This window comes from Mobula hypostoma, chromosome 1 (assembly GCF_963921235.1).
Source record: "Mobula hypostoma chromosome 1, sMobHyp1.1, whole genome shotgun sequence".
In the NCBI taxonomy this organism is placed as follows: domain Eukaryota; kingdom Metazoa; phylum Chordata; class Chondrichthyes; order Myliobatiformes; family Myliobatidae; genus Mobula; species Mobula hypostoma.
The window spans coordinates 206,231,771-206,259,682 of record NC_086097.1 but is presented as its reverse complement, the minus strand read 5'-3'; the positions used below and the strand labels follow the sequence as shown (position 1 = coordinate 206,259,682).

General features: G+C 39.8%; 1 protein-coding gene across 3 annotated transcripts in view; it reads left to right on the top strand.

The window, feature by feature from the left end:
• Positions 1-27,912, top strand: part of pcmtd1 (protein-L-isoaspartate (D-aspartate) O-methyltransferase domain containing 1) — a 103,125-nt gene that overhangs the window by 2,339 nt on the left and 72,874 nt on the right. For 2 of the 3 annotated variants that reach the window (XM_063063509.1, XM_063063519.1), the window contains exon 2: positions 16,815-17,286. The exons of the other annotated variant lie outside the window; for it this stretch is intronic. In XM_063063509.1, coding sequence (XP_062919579.1) covers positions 16,980-17,286 — 307 coding nt within the window. In that variant the 5' untranslated portion in view covers positions 16,815-16,979. The remainder of the gene's footprint in view (positions 1-16,814; positions 17,287-27,912) is intronic. 3 annotated transcript variants of the gene reach the window in all.

Here is a 27,912-nt window from a genome sequence, read left to right as displayed (position 1 = left end):
CACTGTCAACCGTTTAGTGAACATTGTATAACTACACTTCTAAATGTTTTACTTTAACTTCTCCTCTAACACCTCAAGGAGTTTTGAAGTGTTGTTTATATGGTATTTGATAACTGGAGCCCAAATTTATAGCTTAATTCATGTCTTTATTTGCTAAAAATCTGGACAGAATGTAACAGAAATGGACAAAATTCTGTTTCCTACAAAGGCCGATAACTTAAACATTCTACATAGAAATGTTTAAGTTGAGCTTCAGCAGGAGTTGGTTCTAGCCATGACCAGTCTCTCAAAACACTTTATCACAGTACATGTGAGTGCCACTGGGTGATATGCTGGTCTTTTTGGGCACTGGTATGATAGTTGTCCTTTTGAAGCAGGTGGGAACCTACGATTACAGCATTGAGACATTTAAGATGTCCTTGAACGCTCCCATCAGTCGGTTGACACAGGTTTTCAGAGTCCTACCAGGTACACCATCAAGGCCTGATGCCTTGTGAGGGTTTACACTCTTGAGAGACGGTCTGATGTTGCCTTCTGAGACAGACATCCCAGCATCATGAGATGCTGCAAGGATTCACACAGGTGTAGTTTTACTCTCCCTTTCAAAGCGTGCATAAAAGGCATTGAGCTCATCTGGAAGTGAAGCATCACAGCCATTCATGATCACACAAAATGCTGGAGGAACTCAGCAGGCTAGGCACTTGCTCTGATGAAAAGTGTAAACAGTCAAGGTTCCGGTCTGAGACCCTTCATCAGGACTGAAATAAAAGATGAGAAATCAGAGCAAGAAGGGGGAAGTGAGGAAGAAGTACAAGGCAGTAGATGATGGGTGAAACCAGGAGAGGGGGAGGGGTGAAATAAAGAGTTGGGATGTTGATTGATGAAAGAGATAAAGGGCTGGAGAAGGGGGAAATCTGCTAGAAGGTAGAAGACCATGGAAGAAAGGGAAGTGGGAGGAACACCCAAGGGGGATGATGGGTAGGTAAGGAGGTGAGATAAGAGATGGAAACAGGAATGGGTGAATGGTGAAGGAAGGACACCAGCATCTACAGATTTTCTCATGTTTGTACATCCATCCATGATAGGTTTTGGTTTGTTGGAAGTAATAGCTTGCAAACCCTGTCAATGCTGACTTGCATCCAATTCTGCTTCTAACCTCAATCAGAATTTTTTTTTGTAAACTTGAAAATAGCCTTCTGTAGTCATACCTAGTTGCCTTTTATAGTTCTGGATCACTCGTTCTTATAATATTTTGTAATAACTTCAAAAAAAATCTATTGATTTCAGTCTGGAATATTTGCATTGGCACATTTTGCACAACTTCCTGTATAATGTGCTGTTTTGCAATACCATCTTAAAATCCTACCTGGTTCTACATGTATGCTGAGGCTGCTCATTCCTATTTCACGAACAGTTCTTGATTACTTTGTAGCCTTTAACTTGTTATTACTTTTTAGTAGGTTTTTGAAATTCATTAACCAAAGAAATAAAGCCATTATCTTTGTTATTTTTGATCCATTGTTTGTATTCTACCTGAACTTTCCCTAACTATCATCTGAAATAGTATTTGTATCCCATTTTGTTTATCCATTTCAGTCTACTGTCCAAGATTAACCTGGTGATACATTGGTTTTAGATATTCCATGCTTATTTTCAAATACCCTCAGAGCTTTCACTTGTCTATTTCTGAAAAATGCTTCTACCTTCTTTGCATTGCCCAATTCTGTCTTCCTGAATGTTAATTCTTGAAAATTGGTAACTATATACTTGAATATCTACTGAGCTTTATTTTAGATTGTCTCCTAAACTCCTTGGGATCCTTCTCTTTAAAAGTACAGAAACCTTATGTGCATTTTTTTTTATTTTGACCATGCAGTTTTCACCACTTCATGCTTCTCATTACATGAAATAGTGTCAAATTTTGTTTAAGCATTACTGGAATGCTTTCAGACTATTGTTATTTTAAAGGTGATGTATAATTGTAGATCATTACTTAATAGAGCCATTTTTAACATGTATTCTATTGATTTTCTATGTACTTCTATTCCTTGATACAGATAAAAGTACTTTCCAATTTTACTTCTAATTAGATAGACTTTAAGATTGTTCTCTTGTTTTCATTCATCTACTATACAGTATAGTTTTTCAGTGACTACTATATCTTACTTATTTGGGCCCTTAGCTCTGAACTGGAGCGTAGGCCATCAATGACCTCTTGTCTCCAGTGACCTCTAAAGTTAATGATATGGTTGGATTTTGTCAACACTTCTCCAATCCATTGCATCCACTGTACAGAGGATTGGCCTATTCAGCTTCACCAGAGCTCCATTGGCCGGCCTCACTCGTTTCCACCTTTCACAATGGGGATGTAGCATTGACTTTGAGAGGCATCTACTATATTCAGATCCTCAACTTTTTTGAAAAGTAAGTCAACATTCTAAATGAATAGAAATTAAGTTACATGCGAACAGGTGAATCATTGTCAGGAGTAGGCTACTCAGCCCCTCAAACCTGACATTGAAGCAGCATTAGGCCATTTGGCCCATCGAGTCTGCTCTGCCATTCTATCATGACTGATAATCTCTCTCAACGGTATTTTCCTACATTCTCCCTATCTCTATCAATCTCAGCTTTAAATGTACCCAATGACTTGGACTCCACAGCTGTCTGTGGCAATGAATTCCACAGATTCATCACAATCTGGCTAAGGAAGTTCCTCCTCATTTATTATTTAGTAAAATCATTGCTAATTTGATTGAAACCTCAGTTTTTCACTCCAATCTATTTCAAATGTATAAACTTTTTTTCAGAAAAAGTAAATACGAAAGAAGAAAGCCCTGCAAGAAGCTTTTCCATTCATGACAGTTACATTCAGTAGAGTAAACATTTTTTTAAAAATCCAATAATTATGCCAGTTATGTAGCCCTCAGGAGGGATGCTCCCTTTTCATTGTTCAAGGAGTGATTGTTGTTGAGGCAACCCAAACTCTGTTCCTCTGTGTTTGGTAGTGGAAGGAGCCTAGATTGTGGTGCTTCCCTTTAGAGACTTGGCATTGGCTATGCTGAGTTTCAGTTCATCGCTCAGTATGTACTCCTGCAACCTGGAATGTGCTAGTCTGCTGTAATCTCACTGTGCTAGTAGAATCTATGGCATCTTTTGCTGAATTAATCACTTGCTAGTAACACTTGTTATGTATCCCCGAGAAGAGCCTGTAGATCAGAGTCCTGTTACACAGGGGATGGGGATGGAAGCTGCTGGGGGACCAGGACATGGCCCATTCATCCATCTCCACCCATCATTACAAGTCCACTGTCTGCAAAGAGGTGGGTGGCTATATCATCCCCATAGCAGTCGTTGTGAAGACTGCCTGAATTGGGAAAGATATGTCATCTATACAGGAAGAATCTGACTCTGATGGTCCCTTTCAGCACCGGCTAAGTGATGCTTGTTGATTAGATCTGGCAATAAGGCATTCTGCCAGATGTTTTGAACAGTCCTACAATATCTGTAGGGCATTCTGCGCTGACCTTTGCCTGACATATGTGTTTAAAAGTGTTTCTTTACAAGTATGCTTTCACAAAGAACAGGTAGTGCAGCAATGTCTATCTTACTGGGCTGTTGTACAGTAATGGTGACCTGCCTCAATAACTATTGCCCAGTAGCACTTACATCCACACTGAATTGTTTTGAGATGAAACGTAACAACTCCTGCCTGAGAAGTGACTTAGATCTGCTTCAGTTTGTCTATTGGAGATGCCATTTCATTGGCTCTTCACTCAAGGCTGATTTATACTTCTGTGTCAACTCGACGCCGTAACCTATGCAAGTGACCTACGTGCGTTTTAAGCATTTATACTTGTGCATTGGTGTGTCTGCGTCACTCGGCAATTCGCGCACGTTGCGCATGTGCACATACCTGCCCGCGCAAGGCTTCATGGTCATGGTAGTCTTTATCAGGGTAAACAAGTTTAAAACGAGCGTCTTTTTTCATAAAAACGAAATGTGTCCTCCATAATTTCAGAGGTCCGTAAAGCTTTATAGAAAGCATTGCAGCCAGAGTTCCTTCCCTGCCCTTCAATCGCCCAATGGGAAGCTATTGCAGCGTAGGAGGAAATGCGATGCTACCAAGCAGAACAATCAGTTTGTTGTGGTCTGCATTGCTGCGACGCGCAGTTACATTTTGGGAGAGGTGCACGTCAGGCTATGGCGTAGGCTCCCGCGTAGGCTCTGCGTAGGGTTCGCGGCGATGCTGTACCTACGGCGTCGAGTTGACGCACAAGTATAAATCAGCCTTCACCCTGGAACATTTGGATGGGAAAGATGCATGCATCAGGATGTTCTTTATCGATTACAGCTCAGCATTCAATACCATCATTCCCTCAAAACTAATCAATAAGCTCCAAGACCTTGGCCTCAATATCCCCTTGTGTATTTGGATCCTCAATTTCTTCACTTGCAGACCCAGTCAGTCTGGATTGGCAACAACATCTCAATGGTCTCCATCAGAGTAGGTACACCACAAGGCTATGTGTTTAGCCCCTGTTCTACTCAATTTACACTTATGCCTGTGTGGTTGAGCAAAGCTCCAGTGCCTTATTCAAGTTTGCTGACAGCACCACTGTCAGGCTGTATCAAAGGTGGTGATAAATCAGCGTATTGGACTGAGTTTGAAAATCTGGCTGAAGAGTGTCATAACAACGACCTAAGGAACTGATTATTGACTTCAGGAGGAGGAAACCAGAGGTCTATGAGCCAGTCCTCAAAGGTAGAGAGTGTCAGCAACTTTAATTTCTTTGGTGTTATTATTTTGGAGGACCCGTCTTGGGCCCAACATGTGCAATATGAAGAAAGCTTGGCAGCACCAGTACTTCCTTCGGAGTTTGTGTAGATTCAGCATGACATTTAAAACTTTGACAAACTACTATAGATGTGTAGTGGAGAGTATATTGACTGGCTGCATCACAGTCTGGTATGGGATCACCAACGCCCACAAGAAAATGATTTTGATTCTGGAAGATGTCCCAGGTGATTACTGAAGCAGAGGAGTGGGAAACAAGACACGTCACCAACCCCGAGAGTATATTGTACCTAATAACCAAGTTCTTTCCAATTTCAACATGCCCAATTTTTGTTTTTATCTTCGTAACCTAATCCAAGCATTTCTCAGTGCTTGCCTCAGCCGCTCCAAACCAGATCCCTAGCATTTTCAGTTAGTCAGACTTGACATTGAAGTGGACATTTATGTGATTGGTTTTGGCCAGTTAATGAAGAGCATGGCCTTGCTCATCCTGTGATTGATCCTGGCCATGGATCCTAACTCAAACTGGTTGCAGATACTGAAGAATCTGTGATCATGGATCTGAGCAGAAGACGACATTTGTGCATCATTGATGACATCAAGGGTGGTTTTGACTTTGGTTCCACCACTGTCTACCAGTGTCGCCCTTTATGCTCTTGTCCTTTCTGCTGGATTTGGCAAAGGGTTCGGTGCAGTATAAAAACAAGATGAGGGAATGGACAGCCTGCCTAACTTCAGTATTGATGGGATACTGTCTGTCTCCCAGCCATTAATTTGGGCTGCACATTACATACAGTACATCTGTGTAGAGTACCTGGATGTATTGTCTTACTCCGTTTTTTTTTTAAAAAGACATTTTAGACAGCCCATCCATTATGTAGGTGGGTCATGTCCTGTCAAACCCTCTTGGTCCAAGCCCTGAGGAGCTTAAAACTGTCAGAGATTTTGCTGCCTGGTACAGCACAAGTTTGGTCTGGGTGGGTCACCTGACCCAGAGCAGATTTGATCCAGTGGGCAATGGCATTGGACAAAATCTTATAGTCCACGTTCAGCAGTGAAATGGGTCTCCGGTTCCTGATGTCCGCTGTATTTACTTTCTGCTTATTGTTGAGAGTAATGATGCGCTATCTCATGGAGCCTGACATGCTGCTGCCAGAAGCATAGCATTATACACTTCCTTTAGATCCAGTTGGAGCCGAATACAACTCTGCTGGTAAGCTTCCGTTGACCTGCAGTAACCTTTCACCAGGTTGTTTATTAAGTATCCATCCACCTTTGTTTTTAATGTATGCGGAGATCCTATTTGCATTGCCATTTAGAAAGAAGGTAACAAAGACCTGTCAGTTTTCTACCTTTGTTAGAGAAAACTGTCTCAGGTGAGTACCCCTTGTTTTTAAACATCAGCCCTGAATTCTGGATTACACTAGAAAAGGAATCCACTCTTCCATCTCCTTGGATAGAAGACTCCTCAGGATCTTGCCTATTTAAATCAAGTTGCCGTTTGTTCCTCTAAACAATAGTTACAAGCTTTGCCTTTTCAACTTTTCTTCATAAGGCAACCTACCTATTCCAGGTAATTGTCTAAATATGCAACATTTGCTCAGAATTTAACGCTTCAAACATATTTTTCCTAAAACTTAGTGTTCAATTTTGGGTTCGAACAAAGCTATACAAGTGAAGTATATGAAATACATTCAGTGCCCACTTTATTAGGTACCTACTTTATCTAATAATGTGGTCACTGATTGTATGTTCATGGTCTTCTGAAGCTGTAGGCCATTCACTTCAAGGTTTGCATGTGCATTCAGAGATCTTCTGCACACTATTGTTGTAACATGTGGCTATTTGAGTTACTGTCGCTTTCCTGCCAGCTTGAACCAGTCTTGACTATTCTGCTGTGACCTCTCAAGGTGTTTTTTGCCCCATTTTGTGTAATTCTAGACACTTGTGTGTGAAAATCCAAGGAGATCAGCAGTTTCTGAGATATACAAATCTGGCACCAATAACACTGGATGACAAGTATTTTGCTTCCTGAATACTTCTGGTGTATCTTATGGATTTAGGGCCGCTGATCATGAAAATCACCATAAAATTTCCCTCTCACACACCATTTTTTAAAAATCACCTATATTTGTTATTTCAATTCATAATTCAAGTCAATTAAAATCCCCACAATGTAAGCTGAAAAGTTTTCTATCTTGTCCAGGCATGCCTAGGCAGGACAGATGGTGCATGGCAGGACAGGTGAAGGAGTTTGATATTTGGGACATGTTTCCCAGAATAACTGGTGCCAAGATTAAGGAAGGCATTTTTGCTGATTCACAAATCAAACAGGTCATCGATGACAGGCAATTTGAAGAACTTCTATTGGGACTGGAGAAAATCCCATGGAAGGTTCAAGGATTTTGTTGAAAATTTTCTTGGCAATTAATAGAATGCCAAACTACTTGCAGTTGGTTGACAACGTGCTTCAAGCATACTGTGCAATATATCACAAAAGACTAATTTTCGGCATTCCCATTTAGTCTTTTTCCCTGCAAATTTTGAGCGTGATGAAAGGTTTTGTAAGGACATTGCAGTCACGGAGAGACGGTATCAGGGCTGCATCATTACTGGCTGATTATTGTTAGTTACTAAGCGAGAAGCCTCCGATACTGAGTACAAATGAAAATCATCAACAAAACGTTTTTAGCTTAGGTTAACCATTGCAAAGGGTCAGCACAGTTATGCAATTAAACATATTATATTCACTATACAAGGAGTCTGAAATTATATTTGTGTTCAGTTTCAAGCAGTCTATCATAAACAAAAAAAGATTCTGAGAAAGCAACACTTGGGGGAAAAAAATTGTAGTCCAATTACTTCTCAATTCTGTTGTTCAGTCTGAACAGCAGCTGAACCTTTTGACCATGTCTGCATGCTTTTATGCATTGAGTTGCTGCCACATGATTGGCTGATTAGATATTTGCATCAACAAGTACATGTACCGAATAAAATTGTCACAGAGTGTACATTCCAGTTGCCAATTTAATTATGTTTTGTAATTATGTGCAGAGCTGCTAATGAGCACTCTGTAATGTCTTGAGAGCAAAGAATGCTATTACATATAGAAATACGAGGATATTGGAAGTGATAATAATAGACAATTCCACCTCTGACTCCCACCCTACAAATACAGTTCAACCTGCAGAATTCCACCAGCAAATTGTTTGTTGCTCCAGACTCCAGTATCTGCAGTTGAAGAGAAAAGACAGTTTCTTTGTCTTCACTAATGGACCTGCTGCCGTGCAGCTTCAGCAACCCTGGACTCAATGCTGACCTCGAGTTGTGTGCTGTCTGCATCTTTGCATGGGTTTTCCCTGGTAGCTCCAATTTCCTCCTATATCCTGAAGGTGTGTGGATTTGTTTGTGAATTGCCTACTGTTAAAGAACGCCCCATTGTACTGTGGCTTATACAATCGATGGGAATGTGTCAAGTTTGACTCTAAGGCAATTAGTTGGAAAATAGTATTGTTCTGTTAGCCACTATAGTCTCTGTGGCCAGAATGATCTCTTCCTGTGTTGCAAAGAAATATGGAAATTGTGGAATTAGTAAACCCCCAAGGAGGATATGAAGATTTCAATCAGATTTGGACTGATGATTTAGATCTGGGCTGACAAATGGCAGTATCATTTGATAGGAGGAAGAACATTTAATTTCATTGCCATATCAGAATATCACACAGTACAGTAAAAGATGGATTTGAGTGGGTGTAAATGCAGAAATTTTTAGGGCAATAGAATGTTTTCAAAAATACATGGAATCCATCTCTTTATTGTGATAAATCTTTATAAAATGGTGACTAGGCCTCAGTTGGAGTAGAAATCAAAAGGTTTCAGCAGATGCAGTAAAGACTTGATGGATCACACACAAAATGCTGGAGGAACTCAGCAGGCCAGGCAGCATCTATGGAGAAGAGTGAGCTGCTGAAGTTTCGGGCCAAGACCCTTCATCAGGACATAAGGCTGATGGTTGCTCTTAAAGCAGAGTACTGAAGATTTGAAAGTAGTGTTAAAATCTGAATTTAGATGTTTCTTTACTCTTCCAGTGACAGAACTGTCAATATCCAGTGGATGTAGCTTAAAGGTTATTGACATTAAGAATCAGGGACAGCATGAGGAAACCTTTTTGAAGTGCAGCTATTAGTTGCTGTCTAAGATACTAATAGGAATCATCTGATAGGAAGATGGAAGCCACTTAGTAGCTTTTAAAAAGGAATTTGAATACATTGTTGACAATGTATGTTGTTTTCAGTAAAGAGTAATGTGCAAGAGTAATCAGATAACTCTACCAAAGGATTGACATGGGCATGATGCACCAAATGGCTTTTCTTTTTGGGGTTGTACTATTCAGTGATTCTGTGCGATCAATTTTAATAATTTGTGTTTATTGTCATTTAATTGTTCCTATTCTCCTTCAGTTATTTTAATTTGTTGTTCTGAGGTCTAGAGATGATGAATTAATAACTCACTATGGAAAATCATGTGTAGACCTTATGCTCATTGTGGAAAGGAGCATTAAGTGTTCACTCAGCAAGTCTGTTACACCTTTTTTTAAGATCTATTATGTTCTGTTTCAACTATTCAGTATGTTATCCACATTATTACTTCTTAATCTGTCTCAATGTATTTCTTGAAACTTTTGGTATTAAGTTAAATTCTTGAAATTATTTCAATCATTGTTGTACAGATTATTTTTGGTATAATTCTTTGTTACTTTTCAACCTTTCTGATATTTCATTTACTCTGCATTTGTGTGTACCTTTTCTCTTGGCTTCATAATTGGAAAGGGGACTCGATGGACTGAATAGTCTAATTGTGCTCTTGTGTTTCATGCTCTGTATCTCATTTGACAGCCATGGTTATTTAATGGTACAGTAGAACTTCTGCCCTTTAACGGTATGTGTCCTGGCTTTTTTTTTAATGTGGCATTGAGGCTGATCATTTAAGATAGGATTGGGACAAATAAAAACTTTACTTACACTTTTTAAATCACATTTTTCTCTGAGTTCAGCCCTTCTCTCTTCTGGTTCTTCATCTGATTTAATTTAATACTGAATTCAGCAATTTAAAGTACACTTCATTCAGTCTGTGAGTTGTTTATTCCTTCAGTTTAATTGGAATAGGTACAGGTAGTTCATGTAATCTCACTAGTCTGTTCAGCCAGTCAATGAGATCAAAGCTAGTTGTGTGATGAAATCTGCCTGGTCCCATGCTCCAATACTGACTGTTAATAAAAGTTTCTCAATCTTAAATTTAAAATTAATATGTGACCTGGAATCATTTGCATCTGCAAAATGAAAGTTCTAAACCTGCAGTTGTCTGCCTTCAATTCATAAAAACATGTTAGGACAAATATAAAAAATTCTACCTTTGGAAATTGTCACTGCACAAAATAATGTCCCTGATTCACAAAAATAATGGGAATGTCTGGATACTTGGGGTGATGGAGAAGGTGTAATTGGGGGCAATGAGAAATGAGGATGAGGGGGCAACTGTATGTAATGGGGATGTTGGACACAGATTGTGCTGAGGGGAAGGAATTGGTTGAGGGGTTAAATCTAACCTTTTTTTCACCCCTTCCCCTATCTATCACCTGTTTGTTTTCTATCTCAAAAGCAAAGTTACATTCTTTAAAGTTTCTCAGAACCATTATTATTCTGTCCTGATGAAGGGTCTTGGCCCGAAACATTGACTGTTTTCTCTTTTCCTTAGATGCTGCTTGGCCTGCTGAATTCGGGTATTTTTTTTTGTGTTGCTTAGATTTCTGGCAGCTGCTCCTTCTTCAAGAATTCTGTGTTCTCCTTGGTTCCACAATTTTTAGTATACTTCTAAGCCAGTACAGTCGACCTTCACTAATCTAACTACCTGTAATCCGGTTCCTTCGATAATCCGGCACTGATTATGCTTAATGTGATCCTTCTGTAATTCGGCATTTTCACTAATCCAGCACTCCTCAGGTCCCATTGGTGCCAGATTAGTGAAGGTCGGCCTGTATATAAGGCTGTTCCTCGAATTTCAGCAGTCATATCACTTCTTTAAGGAAGCTTTGAGAACTTCCTTGCATCTTTTTCTTTTTTCATTGAATAATCTCTTTTCATAACTGAAGTTGGAACATATTATTTGCTTCAGGGATCTGCTGTCAGATATTGGGCATTTGAGTGGTGTCTTGCCCAGCATAGTCAACCAATAATAAATAGTGGGGATATTTACTTGGGAAAGGATTTGTGAATTTGGAGGATTTTGTATAGGTGTGGAGTGGCTGAAGATGAAATTTACCTGGATGTTGATGGTGATGACTAGTTGCATTAAACTAGGAAGTGGATCTCACTAAGAAGCCAGTTTTGGTAGCTAAGGAAATAACAGCAAGTGCATAGTTTTCAGCATGTTAGAAGTTGCAAAGTACAGATTTGCCCCGCCATCCGAAGGTAGAGCGTTCCTATGAAACGGTTCGTAAGCCGGAATGTTGTAAAGTGAAGAAGCAATTACCATTTATTTTTGGGGAAAAATTTGTGAGCGTTCGCAGACCCAAAAAATAACCTACCAAATCATGCCAAATAACACACAAAACCTAAAATAACAGTAACATATAGTAAAGGCAGGAATGATATGATAAATACACAGCCTATATAAAGTAGAAATACTTGTCCACAATCATTGCCACACTGTTCTCCGTAGCGAAAATCTCACGCAAGCGCTCTCGATAGAAACACGGCACAAGCGCTCTCGGCAGAAAGACTCTCTCCAGTAACCTTTAAGCTATGAAGCTGCCAAATCATACTAAATAACACATAAAAATACACAGCCTATATAAAGTAGAAATAATATATGTAAAGTGTAGTATCACTTACCGGAATTGGGAAGACAGTGCCGAGCACACTGATAATGGTGTGTTAGGATGAGTCGTCGGAGGTTGGGGTGGTGCAGTGGCCCCCGCCCTCTAGGCTGCCGACCGTTACTGATCCGTGAAGCAAGCAGGGGTACAGCGGTAGCCAGGACGCACCCAACACATCTTTAAGAAAAAAGCCGAAATAGACAAGCTAATTAATTAGCTGCCGCCCGGCACGTAAATGTCGGCCCAGATCAGAGGCGATGCAATCGGCAATTGCCTCTGATCTGGGCCGACATTTACATGCCCGGCGGCACCAAATTAATTAGCTTGTTTATTTTGGCTTTTTTTCTTAAAGATGTGCTGGATGCGTCCTGGCTACCACTGCACCGCTGCATTCTTTGTGGCAATGTATCGTTCCACAGCCTGGAGGCTGGGGTGGTGGGACACTGGGGTGTCATCTCATCGTCATCTGTTTCCATCAGGGCAGGCAGGTAATCTTCTTCTATGTCTGCCTGCCTCGATGTCAAAGGTCGAGGTTCTTCGACTGCTGTGGCTGATGTGGAAGGCTTGAAAAGCAACAGTATGCTTGACTGCTTAGCCTCGCGCATATTTCTATCATACAGTTCTTTGTAAGCACTCAAACCTACGTACCCTCTCAAAATTAAAGTCGTACTTTTCTGCAATCATTGCAACGAAGATCTCACACAGTTGCTTCACGTTCAGTTTCTGGACGGCTTCATTTTTGGTCCATTCGCTACTGCATTCGGTTTCGATTGTTAGCCTTTCCTCTTCCAATTGCATCAGCTCTTCATCTATCAGTTGTTGGTCATGGGATGCCAAAACCTCTTCAACATCATCTTCGTCAACTTCCACAAGCCAAACTTACTTTGTCCTTACTTTGTTCACCACGATCGAAACACTTAATTATGTCTAGTTTTATGCTAAGTGTAAAACCCTTATGAGCTCTTCTAGGCTTTTCTGATACCTTAGAACTAATCTTGCTAATGAATGCTCAAAATAAATTGACATAAAGCACAGATGCTCACAGGCACGTGTTTAAGTAATGCCGGCTAGAATGCAGTTCCGGGGGAGGAGCTTGGCTGCTTGGGGCGTGCTGCCTTTTTCACGTGCTGTCTTTTTTCGTAACAGTGAAAACACCTTCTGTTAGCGAAAACAGGTAACTAATGTAGGTCTTTCATAACAGCGAGGTGTCGTAAGCAAACGTTTGAAAAGCGGGGGACACCTGTACTCCAAGTGAGGTCTCACCAGTGCTTTATAAAGTCTCAACATTACATCCTTGCTTTTATACTGTAGCCCTCTTAAAATGAATGCTAACGTTGCATTTGCCTTCTTCACCACAAACTCAATCTGTAAAGTAATCTTTACGGAATCCTGCACAAGGACTCCCATGTCCCTTTGGGTTTCAGTGTTTTTTTTTGTATTTTCTCTCCATTTAGAATATAGTCAACCCTTTCACTTCTTCTACATTTCCAGACAATATACTCTTATCTGTCATTTCTTTTCCCATTTTCCTAATCTAAGTCTTTCTGTAGCCTCTATGCTTCCTCAAATCTACCTGTCCCTCTACTTATCTTCCTATCGTCTGCAAACTTTGCAACAAAGCCATCAATTCCATCATTCAGATCATTGACATATTGCATAAAAAGAATTGGTCCCAACATAGACCCCTGTGGAACACCACTAGTCACCGGTAGCCAGCCAAAAAGGCTCCCTCCCTTTATTCCCACTCTGTGCTTCCTGCAACCAGCCCCTGCTTTATCCATGCCAGAATCTTTCCTGTAATATCATGGGCTTGTAGCTTGTTAAGCAGCCTCATGTGTAGCATCTTGTCAGAGTCCTTCTGAAAATCCAAATACACAACATCAACTGGTTCTCTTTTGTCTATCCTCTTCAAGGAATCCAAAGAATCTTCTTCAAAGAATCCAGCAAATTTCTCAGGCAAGATTTTCCCTTGAGGAAACCATGCTGACCATGGCCTATTTTATTATGTGCCTCCAAATACCCTGAAACCTTGTCCTTAATAATTGACTTCGATATCTTCCCTACCACTAAGGTCAGATTAATTGGCCTATAGTTTCCTTTCTTCTGCCTCTCTCCCTTCTTGAAAAGTGGAGTGACATTTGGGATATTCTACAGTCTTAAGGAATCATTCCATAATCTAATGATTCTCGAAAGACTATTATTAATGCCTCCATGATCTCTTCAGCCATCCCTTTCAGAACTCTAGGGTGTACACCATCTGGTCCGGGTGACTTAGCTACCTTCAGACCTTTCAGTTTCCCAAGAACCTTGTCTCTAGTTATGGTAACTTCACACACTTTGTGCCCACTGACTCATGGAACTTCATACTGCTAGTGAAGACTGATTCAAAATACTTATTACTCAGTTTGAATCTATTTTGTCGCCCATTATTACCTCTCCAGCATTGTTTTCCAGCAGTCCGATATCCATTGCCGCCTCTCTTTTACACTTTCTATATCTGAAGATATTTGTGGTATCTTATTTAATATTATTGGCTAGCTTATTTTCGTATTCCATCTTTACCTTAATGACTTTTTTAGTTGCCTTCTGTTGGTTTTTAAAAGCTTCCCACTCCCCTAACTCCCCACTAATTTTTGCTTTGTTATATGCTCTCTCTTTAGCTTTTATGTTAGCTTTGACTTCTCTTGTTATCCATGGATGTGTCATCTTACTTTTAGAATACTTCTTCCTCTTTGGGATGTATATATCCTGTGCCTTTTGAATTGCTTCCAGAAATTCCAGCCATTGCTGCTCTGCTGTCGTCCCTGCCTGTATTCTTTTCCAGTGAATTCTGGCCAACTCTTTGTTGAACACTTTGCTTTCATCAAGAAGCAGTTTGATTTTGTGTTTTTTTGTAATTAATGAAGGTTATCTGTAGAAAGGCTAACCTGTCATATAACTGGTGCTGGTAAGTGTTTTTATTTGATTGGCACTATTTCTTTGAGCTAGATGCAATCAGTTTTGAGGTAACTCCAATTTACAAAAGTGGAATGAAGTGATTAGAAGAGTTGGGGCCTGTAGAATCTCAGCTATCTATTTACTATTAAATATTTCTGACAGCATGTTTAAAATTTCAGTGCAGGGTGGAAAAAAAGTCTTAGAGGCCTGATGTAGGCATATTTGAACCATTTGATTTTTCACTCAGTATTCACCATCTTATGTGGTGGTGGAACATTGGAGGTCCATGCACACTTCACATCCTGCCAGCAGCTTTACAGGTTGGTGGGTAGATGAAGGTATTTGTTATACTTTCAGCCTTTTTAATTACGATTATGTTTGTTTTGTGTTTCAATCAATTGATTTTTTTGGTTTTAATAACAGCTTGGGTTGTTTTTAAATGTTGCTCATTATCTGAATAATTTGAAATATCTTTAAAAAGTCTTTGCCATCCAGCAAGCTGTCACAAAGATATTAGTACGTTTTTGATAGTGCCTCAGGATATGAAGTTTGAGGTCTGCTGTGTCACTCTGGGTTCTGTCAGGTCATCTTCTTAAGTTCCCTGTGGCTATGCTAGGTCTAGGATATTACGACCTTCTGTAGAGTATTATTCTCTTGCTGTTTATGTCGGTATTGTTACCTGGTATTTGCATTAGAATGTTCACATGTAGGCCAGAAGTGCATTGAAGTTTAGTGGATAAATTAGTGGACTAGCAACAGGGTCTGGATTGCTGAACCAGGGAAATGTTTTGAATCCCAGAAAGGCAGTAAGGGAATTTAAATAAATCTGGGCTTTGTTTAAACAATGCTAGTCTTAGTAACAGTAACCAGGAAGCTCTTAGATTGTCATTAAAATCCTATTTGGTGCTCTAATCTCTTGGAGGAAAGGATATCATTCATACTTACACGATCTGCCCTTAGCATGACTGCAGACCCACAGCAACAAAGTTCACTCTTAGTTGCCTCATTGTTTTTAGGGCGTTAACGATGGGCAGAACATAATAATGTTGCCAATGATGTTCATATATTGTGAGTAGTTTTTGGAAAAATACCTTCAAAGATATGGGTTGGAAAATATATTTTTATGATTTTTTAAAGATTTCAGCAGAAAAATTGTACAAATTTTATAATGCTGTCATAGCTTTGAGTCAATTATTTGTTTAAAAGAACATTCATTGATATACTTGAATACAAGTTAAGAACATGCTGTTATTTCAGGAATTTATTTTTAAGGTGGGCATTTCTAAGCCCAAAATAGCAGCTAAAGCTGTTAGCATGTCTTTTCTTGATGAATCAGTCTGAAAAGAAAAAAAACTGACCAAGATGCCTGGGATTGATTTATGAATTTTTGGGGGTCTAAGTTCACATCAAAGCTTGCTTTGATGACAATCCTGAATTTTATTTTCCCATCAGTTTTCTTGTTCTTGCTGCTGCCTGGAAGCTGTCATGCTAACAATTGAACAAAAGCTACATGATGAACTGCAATTTTTTACAGCCACATATTACAAAGTGGAACTATTATTTCTCTGACTGAAAATTCTACTCTTGTGCCACTGGTACCTTGGCCACTGTTGTAGATTGTTCATTATCTCAGTATCCTGTTTGACCCTGAATTGAGCAGATGATCCATATCCTTCTCATCACAAAGATTTACATTCTTTGCTATCTGATAATTCTTCTTTCACACAGTCTGCCACTGAAGTCCACAGGTGTGCTTTTGATATTCATACCCCTTACTAATTCAATGCTCTGCTGGCCAACCTGCTATCTTCCATTTACAGATTTGCAGGAAAAGATCTGGTACAGGAGGATAAGGATATCAAGTGACAACACTTTGCTTGATATCCACCTGTATCTGATCTTATTTGCAGCAGATCTTTGTCTCCTAGACTCAACTCCACCATTCCTGCACCCCCAAAATCAACATTCTTTCAGCCTCCTGTGCATCGACCCTTCCAAATTGTCTCCAGCTACATAGGCTTTCCTATTTACCTGTCGCACCTCGTCATAATCAATATTGTGAGAGATTTAAAGAAAAATCATAAAAGATGTTGATGTCTAGATTGAATTTGGGTTTGGAGAATGTCCCTTATCTTATCCTTTGTTGTGAAGTGAATGCCTTTAATTGCATTATTCATTTTCTTGTACTGCAATTGTCTTTTGCAGGTATCTACGAAATACACTGTTATGGTACTGCAATGCTGTACTAAGGCCCTAATATCCACATTGGTGAAGTGATACACTGTTACCATCATCTGCTCATGCATTATCCATTGCACACTGCATTCTAACATTTCGTGGGTCTGATCTGATTTCCTGATACAAGATACCATGGGAGGAGCTGTCAGTGCTGGTGAAGACAATGATGATTTAATTGACAACTTAAAGGAGGCCCAGTACATTCGTACTGAGAGAGTGGAACAAGCCTTCAGGGCCATCGATCGTGCAGATTATTATTTGGAGGGATATAGGGACAATGCTTATAAGGATTTGGCTTGGAAGCATGGCAACATACACCTATCAGCACCTTGTATCTACTCTGAAGTTATGGAAGCACTAAAACTTAAGCCAGGATTGTCTTTCCTGAACCTTGGCAGTGGAACTGGCTATTTGAGTACAATGGTGGGCTTAATTTTAGGTAATTCAATTTTATCTTTTTCAGGTTCCATTTTAAAATTTGAATTCCAGTTATTATAAGACTGTAAGACTGTAATATGATTTTAGTGATCTTTATTGTAAAATCTAATGTTTATAATGTGATATCTCTAAATGTTTCGGTAAGCTTTAGCTTTCCTGCAGTTTGGGTGAGGAACTTGAATTAGATACTGCTCGTGAGGTGGGTGGAATCCTTGTGGTAGTTTGGAAAAATGGTGTATCTCCAGTATTTAAAGAACCTAACTGGAACTTTAGGATTGGTTCAAAAAAAAGTATATTCAGAAAATGGCTGCACCTGAAAAGATGGTGGGAATGAAATGTTACAATTAAAAGTATAAATTAGAAGTTTATTAATAAAACAATGTTTTAGAAAGCAAGTATCACATTTGTGAGACTGGTCCCTTGGAGAAATTGGAGAAATTCTTTCAGAAGTTAGCTAATGGCTTTTTAATTCAGATAAAAAAAATAGGAAAACATTGAAACATTTGCTATGTAATGTCTAGTACCTCCATTGTGCTCAGAGGAATAGGTAGTTGGACCTTTGATTCGCAGGGATTTCATTGCCTCATAGAAATTTTTTTGCAATGAACCAAGTTTGATTACTATGCATTAACAGCACTTGTATCATGCAGCCATTGGAATAGTAGAAGGTGATCTTAGTCTAATAGTTTGTCCATCGATTCTTGTGTTAATAATTAATACAAGAACTTGCTGATGTCCCTTATAGAACATGGAATAATACAATGTGTTATTCGGTAATAAAAACATAATGCTGAAAACACTCAGTCGGTCATTCAGCATCTGTGGAATGAGAAACAGCTTGCATTTTGGTCTTTGGACCTTTATGAGAATGGGGAAAGGGAGAATACAAGTTAGTATTTTGTATTAGAGAGGGAAAGGGGTTGATGGGTAGAACAAAGGGAATAGTTCTGAAAGGATGAGATGAAACAGCTTAAAATGGCAGTTAAAAGGCCATTCTGATTTTTTTTTCTTTCTGTGTTATTTGCTGCTAGGCTGTGGTACTTGACCAGCCCATCAGGTGATATTAATAGAATGAGAAACAACTGAGCCAAAATGGCTAGTTTTGATAGTGTGGGAATGAAAACACATCTAAAGCCTGAGAATTCTATATGGAGTTTTATACAGTTGGAAATGTAATGTTGTTTCTCAATTTTCCTTGAGCCTCATTGTTACAGTGCCAAAGGGTATCAGAATGAGTTAGGGAATTAAAGATTCAGGCAACCAGAAGCTCAGGGTCACTCCTGCAAACTGAATGAAGGTGGTCTGTAAAGTGATCTCACAATCTGTGTTGGATTTCTTCAGTGCAATGGAAACCACACTGTAAATTCTGAATGTAGCATGCTTGTTTGGAAGAAATACAAGTGTATCCTGCTTCAATTGGAAAGAGTGGGACTGGGTCCCTGAATGGTGGAAAGACAGGAAGTGAAAGGTTGTAGTGTGTCTCTTGGACTTGCATAGATAAATGACGTAAAAAGAGGAGTCACTGATGAGGACAGAAGAACAGACCAGAGGTTTGCTAATGAAGGGATCCTTTGAAAAGCTGAAAGGATAGTGAGGAGGGAGGGTGTAATATTGGTGGAGCTGGTAGGACTAGCAGAGGACTAAGAATGGTCTGTTTATTTTGTTCAGAAAGAGAGGGTCTGGGGGTGGAGGTGTGGGAAATAAATAAGATGGGGGCAAAAGTTCTGTCCTCTATGGTAGAGGAGAAGCCATGGTTCAAGCAACAAAGTCTTGATATTATATAATACTGGCAAAGAAAAGCTGGTGGATTTCTAACTCCATTTTAAGTCATTTGGTTTCATTCAATCTAAAGTATTCCCTTTGCTCTGTCCATCACTGCTCACATTCTCTGCTACTGAAAAATAAACTTGTCTCTCTTTTTCAATTCTGAAATAGGTGTAGGGGGTGAAATGTTCAATGTTTGTTATTCCATCTTCCATGAATAGTACCTGATTGGAGTGTTTCCAGCATTGTATATTTTTACTTTGGATTACAGCTTTTGTTTTGATTTTCATTTATTGTTGTGCAAGTTGTAGATTTCCAAATGCTCATCAGCCGAAAAAATTGGATTGCATAGAGATGTTTTCATTTCACCACTATGCATTTTTGATCATTTATGGGCAAAATCATGTTAACTGTGAAATTGATTCAGCTCTTTCAGTCATTATTCACCATGTGCATGACAACATCATTCCTTGTGCAACAGTCCTTTTGGACTGTTGCAGGGAATTTTAGACATCCATTATCCTGAGGATCTCCCCAGGGCAACATTTTCTTAATCCTGACTATAAGACCATAAAATATAGGAGCAGAATTAGGCCATTTGGCCCACTGAGTCTGCTCCCCCATTTCATCATGGCTGATCCATTATTTCTCTCAGCCCCAGTTTCCTGCCTTCTCCCCATATCCCTTCATGCCTTGACTAGTCAAGAATCTCTCTGCCTGTGGCAACGAATTCCGCAGCTTCACCGCTCTCTGGCTAAAGAAATTCCTCCTTATCTCCATTCTAAAAGGACACCCCTGTATTCTGATTCTGAGTCTGTGTCCTCTGGTCCTAGACTCCCCCACCATAGGAGACGTAATGGTAGACATGCAGGTAAGTCACAAAATTACATAAATTGTTGTTCTCCCAATTCATCACAACATTTTGATCTTCCTATTGCTAAGTTTTTCATATCAAGGTGAATATTCAGTTTGGCAATTTGGATGTTTTATATTACTCACTAATGCTTACTAGATAAGAAGAATAGGACAGAATCTGTTTTTAACTTCACAGCTTTTGAAATGTATTTATTGATTTGTAATTTTCCAACACCAACTTGCAGTAAAGATAGAAGTCGTATCGTAAGTATAATTAAATCTCAGCAGGGAAATAGCACTCAACAAGAATAACATTGTTCAGATTTAAAGTGTTTTTTCACTCATAAAATTCTAACTGTAAAATATTTCTCATTGGATATTAATTGGTTTGTAATAACAGTGGCCCTTTTAATTCTGCATTTTTAATAATGCAAAAGGTTTTTTTCAAGAAATGCTAATTCCATGAAACGTTGACTGTATAAAAAATTATATGGTGTAATTGTTTGTAAAAGATGGAAGCATGACTGTTGTCATTAAAAGAAATTACTATAGTTCCTAAGTTTCTATCTTTGTAACGTTTATAGGTCAAAAGTAGCTCAACTAGAAATATACAGAGCCTCCATTCCTTGCTGTTTTGCTATACTTGTCAGTCATTTTCAAATTAAATCCCATTTAATGAGATTTTAAATATGGTAAAACATTGGAGAGATGTAACTTTCATACTGACAAAAGATGGTGCTAAAAATAAGTGCTATTTTTGTAACCCCGAAACAATATTTGAAATTAGTCTATCTGTGTGGTAGACTGCATTCTGTTTGGTTAGAAAATTAATAATTGGGAGGTGATCACCTTTACTTGCTCACTCATTCACTAAAAATTCTGTTGTTAATTGCTTTGATGATGAATAAGTTTAGAAAACAGATCTCTACAAGTTGCTTCTCAAAGTATAATTGTGCTTTAACTACAAATGTTTGTATATGTTCAGTTCATAATTCTCTTCAAAATGATTTTTCATTGTTATCTCTTTAATAGCCATTAATTTTAAGAAAAAAATCAGTTCATAGTTAACAAAAGTGCAATTTTAGCACCAAGTGTTCTCATGCTTTAATACCTGCATAAGATTTTTAACAAATACTATGATTTTAATTTATCTGTTGGTTAAATTCCAAGATTACTAATCATTGATTGCAAGATCATCAAACCTTTCACTAACTTGAAAATTTGTTGGTCAGTGTCAGAATTTGTATCGAAGACACACAATGCTGGAAACTCACCATGTTCATTAGCATACGTGAAGCTTTATCAGACTGAGCTTTAATAAGGATTGGAGATTTTGTTGCCATGTTTTAAGATGCAGAGAAGCAGGGTATAGGGGAATGTTGCAAGGAAGACTGTCTTGTGGAAATAAAATTGAAGAGAAAGGGAGCTCTGTGGTAACAGGAATAAAGGGTGATAATGCAGAGTGAAAGAAGGTGACAATGCGATACTCAGACACAAAGTAGGCTATAGGACACTATTTGAAGTGTGAAAATAAGTGCTTAAACTTGCGAAAGAAAATTGTTAGAAATACAAGTGATAGGAATTTTTTTAACTCAAATAGTGAAGCTGTAATTTGCCTAATGGTGAGAATCCATGTTTACTGTAAATATTCTGCTTACATTGAAATAGTTTCTGGTCAAATGTGGTTGATTTACACTTTTATTATACTTGCTGGTGCTGCCAGAATGAAGTAGGGCTGGTAGCGATATTAGTTGAATTGTTTTGACTACCTATTTATGATACCAAATTTTTGGGTGGCATCAATATTATCTGCCATTTTTTTTTGCCTCTAACTCAGTGGAAGTTCCTGATGTGATTTTTTTGTGTGTAATGAATTTGGAAGCTGTTGTTAGTGATGGCTACATGGTTGTTAATGGAGTCACATTTACAGCTACTTGAGACCCGGCTTGCTCTCGATTTTACCTTCTGGGTTTCATTTCCAACAGCATTATCAAAGGAAGGAATAAAATATCCAATTAAGAACTTTTTAAAAAAAAATACTCAATGGGCCCAGAATTTCAATTATAATCATTGGTATTTGGCTATTTACATGCATTAATCTATAAATAGCCTGTTGGATACATTGCCAGGTCATAGCCAACATACAATTCAAGGATTTACTGATTTTACTGGAGGATTGTGGGAAAAAGGATTTAGAAATGAGGGAGAAGATAATTTAAAATAGTTTGAAAATGGTTTGCTTTTATCTTTTAAATTATAAGCATTTTAGAGATTTTATATATTTAAAAAATATTAATAATCTGTAAATGTCTCTGTGAATAACAGAGACATTTAAAAAAAGTTGAAAACAATTTCAATTTTTCCAACCAGCAAAGCTTGTCCCAAGCTTCGCCAAGATCCTATCAATGTTTCAGAAGTGGGTTTTTAACCTTACTCTATTGCTAGCAGCAGCAGTGGATTGCAGAAAATCCTGTGCATCCTAACAAGGTGAATGCATTAACCGGGTAGCTGAATCAGAATCAGGTTTAATATCACTAGCATATAAAACCATAAGAGATGGGATCCGAATTATGCCATTCAGCCCATTGTCTCTATGCCATTCCGTCATGGCTGACCATTCCTTCCAACCCCATTCTCCTGCTTTCTCCCGTAATCTTAGACACCCTGATTAATCAAGAACCTATCAACCTCCGCTTTAAATATACTCAATGTCTTGGCCTCCAAGCAGCCCATGGCAATTAATTCCACAGATTCACTACCCTCTGGCTAAAGGAATTCTTCCTTACTACCTCTGTTCTAAATGGATGTCCCTCTAACCTGAGGCTATGCCCTCAAGTCCTAAATTCATCCACTATAGGAAACATCGTACATCCACTGTATCCAAATTTTCAATATTTGATAGTGTCAATAAGATACCCCCATGTTCTTCTAAACTCCAGCAAGTACAGGCCAAGAACAATCAAAAGCTCCTCATACATTAGCCCTTTCATTCCTGAAATAATTCTGATGAACTTCCTCTGGACCCTCTCCATTGCCAGCACATCTTTTCTTTGATGAGGGGCCCAAAACTGCTGACAATACTCCAAGTGTGATCTGACCAATGTCTTATGAAGTCTCAGCATTACATCCTAGGACTTGCATTCCAGTCCAGTTGGAACAAATCGTGACACTGCATTTACCACCAACTCAACTCGTAAGTTAACTGTTAGGGAATACTGCACAAGGATTTCCAGGTCCGTCGCACCATGATTTTTGAATTTTCTCCCTGTTTAGAAAATAGATTACTCCTTTATTTCTTCTGCCAAGGTACATGGCCATACACTTCTCTAGACTATATTCCATCTGCCACTTCTTTGCTCATTCTCCTGATCTGTAAGTCCTTCTGCAGTTTCCCTGCTTCCACAACACTACTTGCCCCTCTACCTATCCTCGTATTACTTGCATACTTGACTACCAAGCCATTAATTCCATCGTCTAAATCATTTACATATAACATGAGAAGAAGCAGTCCCAACACTAACCCCTGTGGAACACTATTAGGCACTGACAGCCAGCCAGAAAAAGCCCCCTTTATTCCCACTCTTTGCCCTCTGCCAGTCAGCCAATCTTATATCCATAGTATCTTTCTGGTAATACCACGGGCTATTATCTTGCTAAGCCATCTCATTTGTGGCACCTTGTCGTAAGCCTTCTGAAAATCTAAGTAAACAACATCCAATGACTCTCCTTTGTCTATCTTGCCTGTTGTTTCCTCAAAGAGTTCCAACAGATTTGTCAGGCAGGGTTTCCTCTTGACCATGCTGGATGTTGGAAACCATGCTGACTTTGGCCTACTTTAACATGTGCCTTCAAGTACCTTGAAACCTCACCCTTAATTATGGACTCCAACATCTTCCCAAACACTGAAGTCAGGCTGACTGGCTGATAATTTATTTTCTTTTGCCTCCCTCCCTTCTTAAACAATGAAGTGACATTTGCAATTTTTCATTCCTCTGGAACCATTCCTGAATCTAGTCATTTTTGAAAGATCACTGGCCAATCAGCATTTTTAAGCAGTGGCCAATCAGCAACCAAAAACATAAGACACAGCTCTCTTTGAGGCCATTCCCCCTCAACAACAGCTATACCACTTTGGATACTGTTGGGGGCGGGGATGGCCTAGCAGAGGAAAGTCACAGTGGTCGGGTCTGTGGCACTGAGCCTGACTCTGACTTGGAAGGGAAGTGGGGAGAAGAGACGAACTGTGGTGATCGAAGGTTCGTTATTTATTGGACAGAAAGGCGGTTCTGTGGACAAGAACACGATTCTGGGATGGTATTTTGCCATCTAGCTACCAGGGACCGAGACATCTCAGATCGCGTCCTCAGCATTAAGTGAGAGGTTTAGTAGCGAGAGGTCGTGGTCCATGACATAGGTAGGAAGAGTTCTGCAAAGAGATTTCGGGGTATTAGGTGCTAAGTGAAAGGACAGATCCTCCAGGCTAGTGATTGCAGGATCTACCTATGCTATGTGCTAGTGAGGCCAGAAATAGGAATATCATACAACTTAACACATGGCTAAGGAGTTGGTATTAGAGGAATGACATCAGATTTTTGGATCATTGGGCTCTCTTCCAAGGAAGGTGGGACTTGTACAGAAGAGACAGTTTGCACCTGAACTGGAGGGGCACTAATATCGTAGTAGGAAGGTTTACTAGTGCTGTACTGGGGGAGGAGGGGGAGTTTAAACTAAAGTTGCAGGGAGATGGGAACCAGAGTGCCAGAACAGATAGTGGAGAGATTGTGGAGACAGGTGTTGTTAAGACCTCAGACAGTGTCAGGAATTAGAAGGTAGGAAAGGCAGATGAGCTCAGGGCATGGATCAATACATGGAATTATGATACTGCAGCCATTAGTGAGGCTTGGTTGCAGGTGGGGCCGCACTGGCAACTCACTATTCAGGGGTTCTGTTGTTTTAGATGTGGCAGAGCGGGAGGGACTGAAGGGGGAGATGTGTTCAGTCAGGACAGACTGGAAAACATGTCTACTGAGGCTTTATGGGTGGAACTGAAGAATAAGAAATGTATGACCATGTTAATGGAGCTATATTATAGACCTCACAACAGTCCATGGGATTTAGAGGAACAGGTATGTAGAGAGGTCGCTGAATATTGCAGAATGTTCTGGTTAAGATGGCGCTACCAAACGTGTGGCAACTTCTGGTAGTTGAAAAGAAATCCGACTAAAAGCATCACTAAAAATACTTTTTCTGTGGTAAATTGGGTTAAATTATCGTTGCAAGCAGTGAAGGGGTGAGCAATAGCAAGGCGAATTTGTGTGGTGGTGCAGAATCGTTGCAGATGGAGTTCCAATGCCCATACAGCTAGCCTGGGTGCAAGGCAGGATTGCCAAAAGATTTGGGGCCCAGGCAGAGAAGTTCCGCTGCTCGTTCAACTGGTCCAGGCGTGAAGTTGAATTGCCCTCGGCGCCGAAGAGCTTGAGAGTGGCTTTGGGCTGGAGTTGGCGGGGGGCGGGGGGGTGGTGGTTCCGCAGTTGGGGACAGAATCTTGGTCTGGAGCAAGTTGCTGGGTGGCATGGTCTAGGTCCCAAGCCTTTTACTGCATCTGGGTCCTAGTGCAAAGTACAGTGTGCTGTTTAGACAATTTAAACGCGAGCCCAGATCGGAGGCAACAGTCAATTTTGCTCACGCTCCACGATGGTCATTCTCCTCTCTGTGGCTGAGGCTATGAAGACTGCCCTGGCTGCTGTGCTCCGTGTTCACTAATATGATGAACTGATAAGCAAGGCTTTGGGCCTACTCTGGGCTGCTTTGGGGTTCGGATCTGAGGACTGAATTTTGGTTTGGAATGCTGTTATAGTTCGCTCTAATTGTTCGCATGTTTTTTTTTTCTCTTGCGCATCAAGTTGTGGTCTTTTATTTTTTTTCTTTTATTGGGTTCTTTCAGGTTTTTGCTTTGTGACCACTTGCGAGCAAGCAAATCTCGTGGTGATATAATTTATACATTCTTTAATAATAAATCTTGAAATATACAGTTATAATAATAGGTGATTTTAACTTCCCATATATTGACTGCAACTCCCATACTGTAAAAGGGCTGGATGGAATAGAGTTTGTCAAATGTGTTCAGGAAATTTTCTTATATCATACTTGATCTGCTATTAGGGAATGAGACCGGATAGGTGACAATTTTGTGTAGGGGAACACTTTGCATCTAGTGATCATAATGCCATTATTTTCAAAATAAATATGGAAATAGATAGTTTGGTCCATGGGTTGAGATTTTAAATTGGAGAAAGGCCAATCTTGAAGGTATCAGTAAGGATCTGGCAAGTGTGAATTAGGACAAGCTGTTTTCTGGCAAAGGTGTACTTGGTAAGTGCGAGGCCTACAAAAATTTTGAGAGTACAAAGCTGATATTTGACGGGCAGAATAAAAAATAAAAAAAAACATGTTTAGGGAACCTTGGTTTTCAATAGATATTGAGGCCCTGATTTAGAAAAAAAAGGTGCATAGCAGGAATAGCCAGATAGGAAGAATTGAGGTATGAATGGAGTGTAAGAAATGCAAAAGAACACTTCAGAAAGAAATCAGGAGGGTTAAAAGAAGGCATGAGGTTGCCCTAACAGACAAGGTGAGGGAGAATCCTAAGGCATTCTATATATATGTTAAGAGCAAAAGGATTGCGAAGGACAAAATTCCTCCTCTGGAAGATCAAAATGGTAATCTCTGTGTGACACAAAAGTGATCGAGGAGGTCATAAATGGATTTTTTGCATCTGTATTTACTCAGGAGACAGGCATAGTATATAGATGTGAGAAAATGCAGCAGGGAGATCATTGACCCTATACAGAGTACAGAAGAGGGGGACGTGTATGTTGTCTTAGGCAAATTAGGGTGGATAAATCTCCAGGACCTCACGAGGTGTTCCTTTGGCTTATCTGAAGGACGTGAAAAAATTGCAGGGACGCTAACCGAGATATATAAATCATCCTTAGCGACAGGTGAGGTACCAGAGGATTGGAGGATAGCTAATGTTATTCCACTGCTTAAGAAAGGCTCAAAAAATAAACCAGGAAATGCTAGGCCTATGAGCCTGACATCAGTAGTGAAAAATTATTAAAAGTTATTCCAAGGTACTGGATACATCAGTATTTGGATAGACGGGCTGATTAGGGATTGTCAGCATGGCCTTGTGCCTGGTAGGTTGTCTCTAACTGATCTTGTAGAGTTCTTTGAGGAAGTTACCAAGAAAGTTGATGAAGGCAAGGCAGTGGATGTTGCTTACATGGACCTTAGCAAGGCACTTGACAAGGTCCCACATGAGAGTTCGGACAAGAAGGTTCAGTCGCTTGGCGTCCAAGATGTAGTAAATTAGGTTAGACATTGGCTTTGTGGGAGAAGCCAGAGAGTGGTAGTGGATGACTGTCTGTTTAACTAGTGGAGGGCTACAGGAATCGGTGCTGGGTCCATTGTAGTTTGTCATCTATAACAACAATGTGGATGATAATGTGTTTAACTGGAGCAGTAAATTTGCGGATGACAACAGGATCGGGGGTGTGTAATGGACAGCAAGATGACTATCAGAGCATGCATCGGCATCTCGGTTAGCTGGAAAAGTCAGCTAAAAAATCGCAGATGGAAGTCAGTACAGATGAGTACAGGATATTGAACTTCGAACTTTCAGAGCAGGGGACAAGGCAGCCCTAACAACAGCAAGACCCAAACTGTCCCGGGCCATCAGAAAGGCAAAGCGTGCACACGCCCAGCAAATCCACAGCCACTTCCAGGACAGCGGCGACACGCGGCGCATGTGGAAGGGCATTCAGGACATCACCAACTACAAGACAACAACACCTGTCTGTACTGGTGATGCCTCCCTCCCAGATGCGTTGAATAACTTCTATGCTCGTTTTGAGGCGGAAAATGACATGGCGGCGAGGAAGACCACCCCTCCTCCAAATAACCAGGTGCTGTGTCTTACCATGGCCAATGTGAGGAGAACCCTGTG